At 49.0% G+C, this 14115-nt stretch overlaps 1 protein-coding gene across 1 annotated transcript in view; it reads right to left on the reverse strand.

Moving 5' to 3' along the window:
• SLC6A5 (solute carrier family 6 member 5) overlaps positions 1-14115 on the reverse strand; it is a 57206-nt gene that overhangs the window by 15943 nt on the left and 27148 nt on the right. Inside the window, exons 8-12 of the mRNA XM_004459814.4 lie at positions 13935-14038; positions 11287-11411; positions 5054-5166; positions 4215-4346; positions 2506-2605 (exon numbers count right to left, since the gene is read on the reverse strand). Coding sequence (XP_004459871.3) covers positions 2506-2605; positions 4215-4346; positions 5054-5166; positions 11287-11411; positions 13935-14038 — 574 coding nt within the window. The remainder of the gene's footprint in view (positions 1-2505; positions 2606-4214; positions 4347-5053; positions 5167-11286; positions 11412-13934; positions 14039-14115) is intronic.

A 14115-nucleotide genomic window follows, 5' to 3' on the forward strand; every position in this document is an offset into this window, starting at 1 on the left:
CCACTTAGATAAAAGTTTGTTAAAGGGATAGCTCCTACACCAAATCCAGAATTCCACTTGTAAAACTGAATACCTCAAACCCTATTGTAGACCTTCCAGAAACGTTGACTTCAGAACTTGAATCGGCTATTACGAGCTATTATGATACAACTTCACAACTTCACCCATCGTATTTCAAACCTTTCAATGACGTTCTCTAGAATCTAGAGTCTAGAGATTATTCAAAGCAAGAAGGAGACACAAACCTCTATATTTTGCTTTGTTTTTTTTCAACCCTGTACTCAGGAAAGAAATGCACCAAAACAGGCAGGTTCGTTTTCTTTCTCAACAGGTTCATTTTTCACTTCCTTAAACTAGCATTGCACTCGTTTTGGTCTTTATCACCTCAGTGAAGAACACACTGTCCTCTGGGGTGTAATTTATATGTTTTTGCAGCCTTTTCCTTTCATCTCTAACAATTATGTTAGCTTACTTCAAATAATTCTTCCTGAGATATATTTCTTAAAAAGTCCAAATCAGTTTACTCCCACATTGTAATATGAGAATAACACGGCATTGCCGAAGTCAAGTTAACCCGAGCGAGCTCAGCATAGTCAGCCTGATTCTGGAGGCTGGGCCAGCACTTAGAGACCAGGGGATTTTCCAGGTGATCCCAGGAAAATTAACATAGCTCAGGGACTGAAGCACTCAACATTTATTTTTACTTCAGAACCAAGAAATCTGCTGCCAGATTTATATGGCGGGGGCAAGGGGAAAGGGTATTTTGCTTCTAAAAATAGAAATGTTATAAAGATTCTATTTTAATGATGCTTTTAGAAACCACACTGAACAGCCCTGTTTTACAGGAAATAATTGTGCAAATGTGCCTTTTGTGACAATTATCAGTTCGGATACAGATTACAGTAGAGGTAAATGGGATTTCTACCTGCAATCCTCTTGGGGCAGTGCTGCAAATGAAGTGCTTTCTCCACTTAGCCAACAGAACATCTGGCAACCTTGGCTTACATGGGACCCATGAGGGGTAGAGTTTCCAAAAGAAGACACCTGAGGCCTTTCCTTGCTTCTCCACGGCAAGGGCTCTGGCATCTGGGCAGAAAGTTAAGACTCACAGTGGCAGATTTCACTGGGTTTCCACCACTCTCTGCTCAAGGAGGAGGTGCTTTGGAGTCTCCCCCTAACTCTGACAGCAGGCTTTCAATCACAGCATCACTGCGGGGTGTGGGCTGCCTTCTCAGCCAAAAGGGCTGGCAGTTTGGTCTCTGATCCCACCAAGACGGCTGGCAGACCTGTCCACTTCCTTAGCAGAAACCAAACTGTTCCTGCAGCAGAGATGTGATTTCTAGCCCGAGACAAATTCCCCTTCCACCAGTACTGAAAAACACCTACAATATCTTCCTGTTCCTGGGGAACCCAAGTTTTACACAGGCAGTTTTGTTTTTACATCTTAATTGCCCTCCCCCACCCCAATTTTAAGGAGTTTTTCAGGAAAGCAAGACGCTAGAGTGAGCTTTCCTGGACGCCCATCCTAAAGGGCAGGGCTCTGCAGACCCCTCTGGCCTGGAATCCTCTTCCTCTGGGCTCTAGGGAGTGCATTTGAGCATCACTGCATCCTGCACTCCAAGTGATACCTTGCATTTCCTTCTCAGCTTACGGTGTGTTGCTCTCTCTTTTGGTTTTGAAGAACTGGTGGTCTGAAGTGGAATTTTTACCTTCCTGATATTTTCTAGGGAGGCTTTATCTATGTTAGAAAGGGTTCTGAGCAGGCTCCCGCACAAAGAAGCCATCGATGCCTTGAATCAGACAGTGCTTCCTTGTGCTGGCTGGCGGTGCAGACAGGGGGCCGGGAAGATGGCCCATGGCATCCCCAAGCACAGGCACCTCTGCCTGAAGGGGAAAGGTGACACCTGCAGGCTCACTGATTAAGGGATGCAGGTTGCTATGGTGGAGGTAGGAAAGGCTAAAGTGTAAGGGAAGTAGAAGTCACTCCTGTGAAAAGCTGGGACTGAGATGTTGCATCGAGGTTCCGATGATGCTAAGAAAGATTCCTAAGAATCTGTGACCCGAGTGGTCTCTGTTCTCACTGTAGTATCCAGAGGCCAGCCGTGAAGCTACCACTCACTTCAAGTGACATGGGACTGCAGCTGTCGAGACCAAAAAATAATTTCTCATCTGCAGGTAGCCCGCTTCCTCCTCCTTCTCTGGCCAGTGGCCACAGGTATTAACTGTTCACATGCCAGACCAAATCACAAAGGCAGGTACTGGTCCTGGGTTTCAGGATGCAAGGGTTTCTGCATTTCACCATTAGTCACCTTATACCTCCCTGTTCAACTGGGATTACAAAGGTCCTGGGGCAAGCTTGGAAATAAAGATGCAGCTCTCTCTAAGTTTCCAAAATAACTGCAATTAAATCCTTTCATTTTCTTACTAACTATGGAAAAGCAATCTGCCATGAACACATTTTGGGCTAAAATTCTACCTCAGCAGCAGGCATGATGATTCCCTTACCATACACATAGGAGATCCCCACGAGCTCAAAAATGGCAATGATGACAAGGGCATAAGAGGCAGCATATGTATCCACAAGCTGAAACATGTAAATTCCACCCTGGAAGGAAAGAGAAACAACCAACATTCAAACAGGCACTGGAACTGGGCTCTCTCTCTCTCCACTTATAACTACCCACCCTTTCAGTCCAGAGGAGAATAAGGGGCAAACAGGAGTCCAAGGACACCCCACCTCCACCCCCGCTTCAGCAGCAGTTACGGAAACTGGCTCCAGTCTACGAAGCAGAGACCTTGTGGAGTTAACGGGGAAGTCTCTAGAAAGACTCCAAGTTAATCAACAGAACAAGCACAGAAAAGTGCTCTAAAATTTCATTCTTAGAAGGCAACGGTCAACACCTGAAAGCAACCAGACTGCTTCATTTCGGCTCTAAACAATAGATGGTCACTTCCGTTCACACATTTGCATTTGTGTGACCTTCATCTGACCTTTAAGTATCTCTGGGCAGTCCTCATTCTTCCCCATGCATCTCTACCCCACTCTCTAAATCTTAAATAGTGGATGAGGCTTAGAAACTATCGAATTCCAATCCATCATTTTACAGACAAAGAAATTAAGACCCAGAGTGGTGACTTGTTCAAGGTCACAGAGACAGCAAGAGCAATATACATATCGAGTGAGCAAGACTTCTATTACCAAGACCCTCAGAACTGGAACTACAGGTTGGCTGTAGACCCTTGCATATGAAAAGCAGTCAAATGGAAATTTATCTGGTCAGTAAACTTGGATTTTCATATATTCCACTTTTTAAAAGTAGGTGTAGCAGTTTGGCATTGTTCATGAATTCCAAAAGTAAATATTGGATTATGTTTGTAAACTGGTCTGTTCTTCTGGTTGTGTTCCCCTTTGATTGTATTAAGTTCAGCGGTTTCACATTTACTTGACTAAATTAAAATTAGGGCTTTGATTTGGCCACGTCAGTAAAATGTGGCCCACTATGGGAGGAGGAGACTCAAAGAGAAAACAACACAGCAGAGGAGAGAGTTTTGAGTTTTGAGCTGGAGCCCCGGGAAGTATTAATAAACACACAGGAGAAGAACACAGAGGAATAGAGATGGCTCCATAGACACAGCAGAGGCCCCGGGAGGAGAATCTGATCGTCTGCAGCTGACCTTGTGGAGAGAACAGAGCAGCTGAGCCCAGAAAGAATCAAGCCCCGTGGAAAGAAACAAGCCTTATGCCAGCCTACAAGTGAGATGGAAAGGAGCTGGGACCACGGAGTAGGAGGAGGAGGAGGCCTGAACCCTCACAGAGACCGGCAGCCGTCTTGCTCCAACATGAGGCAGGAGACTTTGGTGAGCGGAGTAATTTATGCTTTATGGCCTTGTGACTGTAAGCGTCTACCCCAAATAACTACCCTTCATAAAAGCCAGCAGATTTCCAGTACCTTACATCAGCACCCCTTTGACTGACGACTACAGTAGGACACACCTGCCTTGTTGGCTCAGGAAGCTACATCTCAATTAGATAGGTGCCAAGGTGACATATTTCCCTCTGAGCTCAGAGGCCCTGACAACCTGGTGCCTTCAACATGGAAATGGTGGTGGTTTGGCTACGGTTTTGAGTCTGAGAGCTAAGGATACAAGGATAGATAGACACAGGGCTCATCCACCCACCCCCACCCCGAGCCTGTGCCCAGCAGGCAGCTTACCTGAGTGATCATCGGAAAGCCCATGATGAAGAAACAAATGCAGCAGCCCAGAGTAAAGACCGGCTTGTGTGTACGCAGATACTTGGGGAACTCGTCGGAGATGGAGGTCACTATGGTCTCGATGGTGGCAAACTGGAATGATGCCGGGAGAGGGGCCTCTGAGACTAACCACCCAGCCCAGAAGGCTCCAGAAGACCCTGTACCCTCCTGCCCAGGGACAGCTGTGTTTGTATCAGATTTGGCTTAAAGGGCTCCATTCCCTTGATAGATCCCAAAGGATGCGAGTTTTAGAAACTGTGCTTTCCAGTCATCCATCGGGGCATTTTAAGCTTCACTTTGTATTCATGAGATGGAAATTCATCTCCTCCAGTTTGCCTCTCATTTGGTCTTCTACTTGTGGAAAAACCCTGTTTGCACCCATCTACTGAAATCTGAGAGCTTGTCAGCAAGATTTGTAGTAGTCTCAGCCCCGCAGCTATTTCCCTGTAATTGACTTCATATTCTCCCTTATCCTGCCCCATGGAATTTGCTGGGCAAAATAGCACCAAGGCAGGAAGTTCACAGGTGAAAACTTGGCATGGAGACCTGAAAGAGGGAGAGAGGACAGCTCCCTGGCGCCATCCCATGAGTCACCCGTATGTCCACAAGTACAGAGAGGAGGGGGCTCCCCGGTCATCTGAGCCCTGGGCAGCTAACTCACCATCCCCACGTCACTCGGGGAAACGGCGAGGTGCCCCTAACCCCATCCCTCCGCCCCAGGCTGGACCCAGGACCCAGGACCAGGAGAAGTGGTCTTCAGAAGGGGCCTGGGGTGGGGGTGGATCTGTGAAGGGGCTCACCATCGTGTCAAGTCCAAGAGTGAGGAGCATCAGGAAAAAGATGATGGCCCAGAATGGAGAGAGGGGCAGCCTGGTTAAGGCTTCCGGGTAAACCACAAAGGCAATGCCTGGCCCTGGAAATAAGGAAACAGAGATGGTAGCAGGCAGCCCGGCTCTGGGCCCCCTCTTCCCGGAAGCCTGCTAGACCTCTCTCCACTGAGCTCCTGAGTCATTCTTATTGTATGCTGCTTCCCACTGTTGGTCTTTTTTTTTCACTCATCTTCATCTGTGTCCCAAAGTAGATTTTCATATTCTTGAAGGGAATACACAACTAGAATGCACACCTAGGCGAACTCAGAGGAAAGGCTCAAAAATAGTGACAAAGCAGAGACTCACAGCCAACTCTACCTAGCTCCAAGGCCAGGCTAATAACACAAGAAGCCCCATCTTCGTATCGGATGACTTAGAGGAGTTACCCAGTAGTTAACCCTCTAGGGTAGAGCTCCTCCACCAGTGGTGATTTGGGGAATATTTGCCAGTATCTGGGGACACCTTTGGTTGTCACAACTGGGGTGAGGAGAGTTACTGGCATCTAGTAGGTACAGGCCAGGGATGCTGTTAAATACCCTACAACGCACAGGGGCCCCCACAACAAGGAATTATCAGGCCCAAACGTCAGCAGTGCTGAGGTCAAGGAACTCTGCTCTAGAGGATGGAATATGCCCAGAGTGACATCCGTTCCCTCGGGAGCTACCCTTCCTCCCCTCCACTGCCCCAGGAGAAGCCACTCAGGTCAAACCCGAGTCTACCTGACACTTCTAGGATCTTGCCCTACAAGGCAGACCCAGCCCTGAATGCTGCGCCTGGTAAGGTCAGGCTGCTTCCGTCCTGGTAATTAGCCAGGGTGAGTGGTGGTGAAGCGTGCTGGAGGAGCTCCAAGGGTCAGATCTGGGTCCAAACCCATGACTTGCTGGCTGTGCAAGACTAGACAAGGTATTTCATTTCTGTAAGCCTCAAGTTTGCTATCTGTAAAACGGAGGTGACACCAGTACCTCCCCAAGTGGTTATGAGAAACAAATGAGAATGCACGAGTCAAACACTGTGCCCAGCGCTTCCCACCCCCTCGGCCCTCAGAGTGGACGGAGACCTCTGAGCAGCACATGTGGTCTTTGGCGGGAGTGCCTGAGCTGCAGTTTTCTCTGCTCCGACAGAGGCCCGCCAGCAGTTCTGACCTACTGGGAAGAAAACCATAACCAAAGACGGCTAAAGATGCTGCGCTCGTCAATTTCCTCGTGAGTGCTAAAGAAAACGGGGTGATAATGGGCAGAGATGAGAGAACGTGTGCACAGGAGCAATTCACAGCTGGAGCACGTCTGGAAACCAGAAATCACGGCACCTGGAGGTTTTAGAACTCAAACACAACAGCACTGTTGAAAACCATGAATTTACCAGGTCGTTAGTTCCTATTGTTGCCAAGGGCCTTGGGGTACTTAAAAAGTAAAGCCTAGAATGCCTAAGATACCCTGGCTTTACGCATTTATTGAATTGACTATAGAGCCAGCCTCTGAAGGCTCCCTATGTGAACCATAAAAGAAAAGTCTGTATCAAATCACGGTTCGCAGTCGGTCTTGGGTGCTGAACATGAGGCAGCCAGTTCAGCGCTCTGGCAACAGTAGTCAGCCCATACAGCACACAAGAAGGCCTCTAACGGCCACCGCCAGGCCCTCGGCTGCCTGCGTTTCTAGGATTCTGCGCTTTGGGTCTTACTGCCTTTTTTGGGGGAGAAATGATTTCAAACAATTAGACCTGGTTCCATTTCAGCTGCTTCCCTAAAGGACCCAGGCGAAGGCATAATCCTCAAGCCCCACTGTGGCAAGCTCCGTTTGCTGAGGTTTGTCTTTTTGTGAATAATATTGTTGGATTCTAGAAATACGTTTTTATATTGCTTTGAAGAGTTCAGATTTCTTTTCCCCCAAAACATGGCTTGCCTGAGCCAAAGCCGAGTTTTTCCCAGGGGGTCTCTAGAGCTGCCTGATCAAGGCCTGAACCTGTCTCTTCCCTCCCCTGGGAGGCAGTGCCGCCCAGTGGTTGGCGAGCAGGCTCTGCTCCACTCTGGAACAACAGGCCGTGCCTCTTCCTCGCTGTGTGGCCTTAGGTCAGTCACCTCTTCTCTCTGACTGCAGTTTCCTCATCCATAAAGTAGAGCTGACAAGACTTCCTACCCCCGTAGGGCTGCTGTGGGGATTAAATGTGTCCAGAAGAGCAAAGGGCTCAGAACAATGCCTGGGCATAGTAAGAACTCAGGAAACACAGGCCATGACTATTCTTCCTGTGAGAGGGCAGCCAAGGGGACTCAGCATGTCAGCAACGTGGGCAGCACCTCTAGAGATACTGCAGTAAGAGCCTCCCTCATCCATAAAGAGCCACAAAGGATACAAGGGGCTCCGGTCAAAGAGAGGCTGACTGCTATGATACCCATAACCAAGACATGCGTTCTCCGAGGGGATACCGCCTGAGCTCCTGCATCTTCAGGTGCGGGCTGGATCTAGGGGAATGACAGACAGATGGTTCTGTGGGACAGTTCGTGTTGATGAGCAGGGTCTCAGGACTATGAGAGGGCAAAGGAATCGAGGCAGCACTTCCTGTGTGGTCTGGTTAACTGAGAGGCACACCTCCACCAGGGAACTCTCAATGTACACATTGTGTTCGTCTGCTCTGCTCCTCCTGCTGCTGGGTGAGCACCTTTGTAGGCCTCCAGGTTGGATTCTGAGCATGTCACTGCCCCACAGGTCAGCGACACAAATGGTTGGGAGGTGGCTCTGAAAGGCTGACTTCCCTAGAAGTTGCTTTTCTGGGTTGGGTCCCTGAGAAGAATGTGCCTCCTTCCCCATCACAAAAGCAGAGGACAGCTGGGTCCCACCACCAGTCCCACCCATGGTCCCCAAAACTCCTGCTATGGCAGAGATTCGGGGTGGTAATTTTGACAGAAATGCCTCCCTTGGGAGGCAGTAGCCAACTAAATGGAACAGTATTCGGTCATTAAAGATAACCTGTTTCTGGCTCAAGACATAGGTCTTAGTAACTTAGTTCCTAATGTTGGGTCAGCAAAAATCTGCTAAATGTCTCCATGTCAAGGTTGTCCAGCTAGGAAGGAGTGGGGCTGGGATCTGAGCCCAGGTCTGACCCCGAATCTCTGTCCTCTACTCCGTAGAGCCTCTTTGTAAATCACACAGAAGAATGTATGCAGATACAGGTGAGGAGGGATTGCTTCCCCAAGATATTGAGAGAGGGCCTTATGGGCCACTGTCCCCATGACTGTACTGGAGACCTGTACTGGAGACAACTAGAAACCATCAAGTATCAAAACAACACGTGGTGAGTGGATGTGGCTCAAAGGGTTAAGTGCCCGCCTCCCACATGGGAGGTCCTGCATTTGGTTCCCAGTGTCTCCTAAAAAAACACAAACAACGAGCAAAACAGAAGATAAAACCAACTCCAGGGAAGCCAATGTGGTTCAGTGGTTGAATGCTGGCTTCCCACATACAAGGTCCAAGATCAGTCCCTGACCCCCAGTATCCCAAAACCAAAAAACAAACAAACACATTAGGGGAGAGGAAGTAGTTCATTGGTTAAGCACCTGCTTCCCATATACAAGGTCCCAGGTCCAATCCCTGGTACTTCCTAAAAATAATAATAAAAATAAAGAAGTGAAGAAAACATGTTAGAACCTGTTACAAGAGATAGTGAAAAAATACTGGAAGGGGGACATTTTAGAGGAAAACATAGGCTGCTATTTTATGAATAAAAAAAACAAAATCCTATTTGAGTTTTAGCAACATGTTCTTCCTAATCCCTTTCCTGGGACAGGAAGAAGCCCAGGACAGTCAATTAACATGACCCAAATCTCAGGGATCGCTGTCTGGCAGCTCAGCCACTGGTTCACAATGAGCTCAGCAATGTCACAAAAATCTGCCAGAAAGTGGGGCAGAACCTACCAGCTACAGCTACTCTGCTGAGAGGAAATGAGGCTACAGGACAGCCAGGGGTGGCACACATACCCTGGAAGACAAACTCTTCCCGGGTGTCCCTTCCTTCCTCGCCCCCTTCCCAGGAAGCTTGAGAATTCTCAACCGAGAGGGGCACCAACACCGCCCAGGACCTTGTGCGTGCACTACGCAGAACCAAACGCCCCCTGGGGATGGAACGCTTTCTCCAGGGAGGCTTGATGGCGTCCCTGGAACAAGCCGGCTCCTTAACTCTTTGAGGCACCCACCCCAACCACATCATCAGTGCACTGAGGCAGTAATTAATTATCCTTGGGGAGCCAGCAGAGATCAGGCAGCCCACCAAAGGGATGACATTTCTAGGGCTTACTTCTCTCACATGCTGGGATCTGAGCCACTACCTAAAAATCGCAGTGAGCTCCTTGAAGAAAGAGATCTGCATAGAGAGGCCTCTCACAGGATCAGCTAGGGCTCCACACTGAGGCGCCCGCAGCACCTGGCATGGTCCCGACACACAGAGGCAGCCCGTAAATGTTTGACTGGAGAACAAGATCATAATGATAGGCAATAGCCACAATTAAGTCCCTCAATCACTGAAACCTATTAAACACCCAAATCCTTTATAACATAAGGCTGGGTAGAAATATAAAGAGTTAAATAAAAACATTCAACAATTCTCTATGCAAAATACTGTGCTGGAAAAAAAATGGATTAAATGAGCTAAAAACAAAAGCTCTCTGTAAACCCAAAAGTACTATACAAATGTTAGCCATTAATAACGGGATCACTTTGGGAAGAGAGTAAACATGTATCCCATGTCCCTCCCCCTCCCCGTCATCATTCAACCTTTCCACCCACTGGGGGAAAAATTGCGGGTCTGCTTTCCTAACTAAACAGAAGGCCCTGAAAACACACTGCCCTAACAGTCAGGAAGTGTTTTGTAAGGCAAAGGGGGCTCTGAAGTCGATGCTCTTGTTACGCTCAAGTATTAAGTTTCTACAGAGCCCTCGGCAAGGGATGCTGTATGGGGGGTGAAGAGTGTCCCCTAAAATTCATGTGCACCCAAAACCTCAGAATGTGACCTGATTTGGAAACAGGGTCTTTGCAGGTGTAAATTAAGATGAGGCCACCCTGGATTAGGGTGGGTGCTTGTAACAGTTTGATATAACTGATGAATTCCAAAAAGAAATATTGGATTATGCTTGTAATCTGATCTGTACCTAGGCATGACTGAGTTATGATTAGGGCGTTGAGTCTCCACCCCTTGGTGGGTGAGGACTCACAGATAAAAGGCATGGCGAAGAACAGAGTTGGGGATTTCTGATGTTAGAGTTTCATGCTGAAGACCCGGGAAGTCAGTACCCAGAGGAAAGAGAAGCCAGCACCAGGAAGGAAGGAACCTTGAACCCAGAGAAAAGCAAGCCAAGGAATGTAGGAACCCAGGAAGCCTGAACCCTCACAGACGTCAGCAGCCATCTTGCTCCAAATAGACCTTGGTGAGGGAAGTAACTTGTGCTTTATGGCCTGGTATCTGTAAGCTCCTACCCCAAATAAATACCTTTTATAATAACCAACCAGTTTCTGATATTTTGCATCAGCACCCCTTTGACTGACTAATACAGTGCTCATCCAATATGACTGGTGTCCACAGAAAAAGAGGAACATTTGGACACACAGACACAGACACAGGGTGACGGCCGCTATGAAGAGATGGGCAGAGTTTCGAGCCATTGGAACCATGGAACGAGGAGCAGTGCCAGAAGCTAGGAGAGAGGCTGGCAGTTCCCTCTGCAGCACTCAGAAGAAACACCTGATCATGGACTTGCAGCCTCCCGAGCTGAGAGAGAGCACATTTCTATTGCCTGAAGCTGCCCAGTTTGTGGAAACTAACACAGATGCCATCTGAGCAGGCTGTGCCTATATCAGCCCGAGGGCCATTGGCTTGCCTAAAGAATCCTCTGCCTAACAGGTATAGACCACATTTACTCAGGCTAGAGAAGAATTAAAAGGAGAATGGGAAGGCCAAGGAAAGGAGACTTTTAAAGCAATCCCTGGTGAGGGGTGGACCAGCTGTAGCCCAGCAGCAAGCTTTCTACTCGAGGCTGCCATGGTCCCTCTGCAAAGGGGAAGCTGGGCTCCCCTGCCCTCCACACTGTTCCAGAAGGCCAACCACCCAGCACAGCACAAGTCAGAAGCTCATGGGGTGAGCTGGAACCTACCTGGCTGTGGCAGGGTGACACTTGCTCTTACCTTGGTCAGCCACATTCTCAATGTTGACTTTGCGTTCGTTGGCCATGAAGCCGATCACCGAGAAGATGACGAAGCCAGCAAAGATGCTCGTGGCACTGTTGGTGCAAGTTACAATTAGGGTGTCCCTGGAGGGAAAAGACCAGAGTTTACTATTAGGTTTGCTTTGTGAGTGGGAAGGGACAAGGGGAAGAACAAGAAGAGTGCGCCTGTGTGCTCGTGTGCACACATGTATGCACATGTGCAGGTAAGCATATCCGGGAGGCGTCAGCCAGCCAGTTCTAAAGAAGTATCCACTGTAGACTGGGCCTTAGTTTCCCTTCCTCACAAGGAAAGGAACAACCAGACCTGACCACAGACTCCCTTGCATGGATTTAAAAAGTGCCAAGAAACTCACAAATCTCTCCCCTAGGGCTCTGTTCCAGAGCCTCTGAGTCGGAGCTTTGGCTCCACAAGCTGTAGAACTGGGTCTCCTGTCATTTCAGTGACAGAAACAAGCCTGTCCAGCAGAGCAGTACTGAGGGGATGGGGCCTTTGGAAAGGCAGGGAGGGGATCCCAGGACAGAAACAGTGTGTGAAGGAAGAGAAGGTGGTGGGACTGTGCCGCCAAGGTAGGAAGGCAGCCTGACGCTGGGGCGCACAGAAGGCGAACAGCTCTGCCTTCTCAGAGCCCTTTGCAGGCAAGAGGGCCAGGGGTTCCCAGCCTGCCTGGTCCAGCCATCCGCAGACTCAAAGGAGAGGTCACAGCTGCACAGAGCTGCACAGGGGCTGCCTGCAAATCCGGGTTCTCCTACCAGTTAACGCGTGGTGTGTTAAGCAAGTCACTTCCTTTCATCAGAGTAAATGGTGACAATGACCCCACCGCCCTCAGAGGTTGTAACGAGGGCAGAAGGAGATGAGGCCTGCACAGTGCAGAGCCCGGCCCAAGTAAGTGTTCAGTAAACTATCTCCTGGGCCCCACCCCTGAGCTTACAGATAAGGAAACAGACCCAGAAGAGGGGAAGGTAATGGCTAGTGAAAGGTGATTTCGAATTGGAATCAGGATTCCCGCCCCTCAGCCCTGGGTTCTTTCCACCTTGCCTCACGACCTCATTTCCTAATAAAGCCCAGAGCCCTGCTTCTCCGTGGAGGGTGTTCAGCCGATTCTCACTCGGGTCACCGGCTAATGAGCAGCTGAGACCTAAGGAGTCCAGCGCCTCATTCTGGTACCCGAGGTTCTCTCCAGCGTGCTCAGCCAACTCGGGCGCCCATCTCCTAGTCACAGGTGCTTCCGCTTCCACTCCACTCCCACATCCTGCTCCCTCCGCACACCCCAGCACGCTCCTCCCCACTTATTCCCACCTCCGGCTGTTTCTGCCAACCTGGGATACACTCCCTCCACCTCTGCACCTGCTGTAAACCATCGGTGCGACTGTCCCAGCCATCCCAGCACACAGCTTTACTGCAATCTTCTTCTCCAGTGTCAGAGATACTCGAGGAAAGATTGACTCTTCAGCAAAGTTCTTTCGTATAATATCAAGAGAATGGATATATTCACTGGAGACAAGTGAGGGTCTTTCGGTGATTGCCATGAACTGATCATTGTTCCAGGCATGTCCTGGGGCGCGCCATTCCTGGTTATTACGCTTGCCTGTAACCTATGCGCTGCAGCTGACCTAAAGAATGGGAGCTGCACCACCTCCCGCCAGGTGGCAGGTGGTCAGAGGTGTTTAAGCCAAAGGACATTCCCAGTTCCGTTGTGACAAGCACTCACGTCAGCTCTCATCATCCTTTACCGGATGGAGGCCTGATGCCTCCATGACGCCATGTTGCTATGCATGAGGCTGTCCTCCCTGTTCCCTGTCCTTTCTTAAAATCAAGTAAACATGTATTTGATAAGCCCATTGTGTTCTATTGGTTTGACTGATACTCGGAATCTGAAATCCACACCAGCGACCTTGAACCTCTAGACTGAAAGCTATCTGAGGGCAGAGGCATATTTTGAATCTGTCTGTCTCTCTCTTGGTTCACAAAACACCTCATAACAATAATGGCATCTATCATTTATTGAGCACCTACTATGTGCCGAGTATTACTCTGAGAACTTTGTGTGCATTGTCAGTTTGTATACATCATCCTCAACAATATATTATAAGACACATTTCATAGAGAAGAAATGGAAAGATAGGATCTTGCCCATGTCTTGGGGTTTTTGTAAATGGCAACATCATAATTCAAATGCAAGACTGTCTGACTCCGAAGTGCTCCTTCCACTGTACCAGGCTGCCTATAAGGGTCTCTAGAAAAATATTTATTGAGAGACTAAATGACCACACTTCATAAATGACTACCATGAAACTGGATCTTTGGACTAGGCACTTCACAAATGACTATCGCAGGACACAAATGGCTACAGAGAAACCTCCAGAGTGGCTCGAGTCCATATTATAAAGAGTCGCTCAGCCCTACCACATGTCACAGTCAGCAGTTTAAACTGCGGTCTGGAACCCCAGAAGCCAGCAGCTAGGGCTCAGCAGGAGGTTCTCCTTGGTGAGACCTCAGGTGAAGTGTAGGGACGTGGCCTCGGGTGTCCAGTGCTTAGTCCGTTGCTCTGTCCCAGGACCCTCTTCCATCCCCAGCTACGTCACAGACTTGGACATGGCTCCACATACCTGTAGCAGTTGTTGTGGAATTTGTTATAAGAAGAGAGAGTGATCAGGCCACCCCATGCAGCAGATAAAGAGAAGAAAATCTGAGTGGCAGCATCTTTCCACACCTAGGAGGCAGAAGAGGAGAAGATTCCAGGTTACTGAAGGCGCCTGGCCCTGCGGGAGGGGAGGAGGGGCCTCACAG

The sequence above is a fragment of the Dasypus novemcinctus genome, chromosome 10 (assembly GCF_030445035.2).
Source record: "Dasypus novemcinctus isolate mDasNov1 chromosome 10, mDasNov1.1.hap2, whole genome shotgun sequence".
NCBI lineage: Eukaryota > Metazoa > Chordata > Mammalia > Cingulata > Dasypodidae > Dasypus > Dasypus novemcinctus.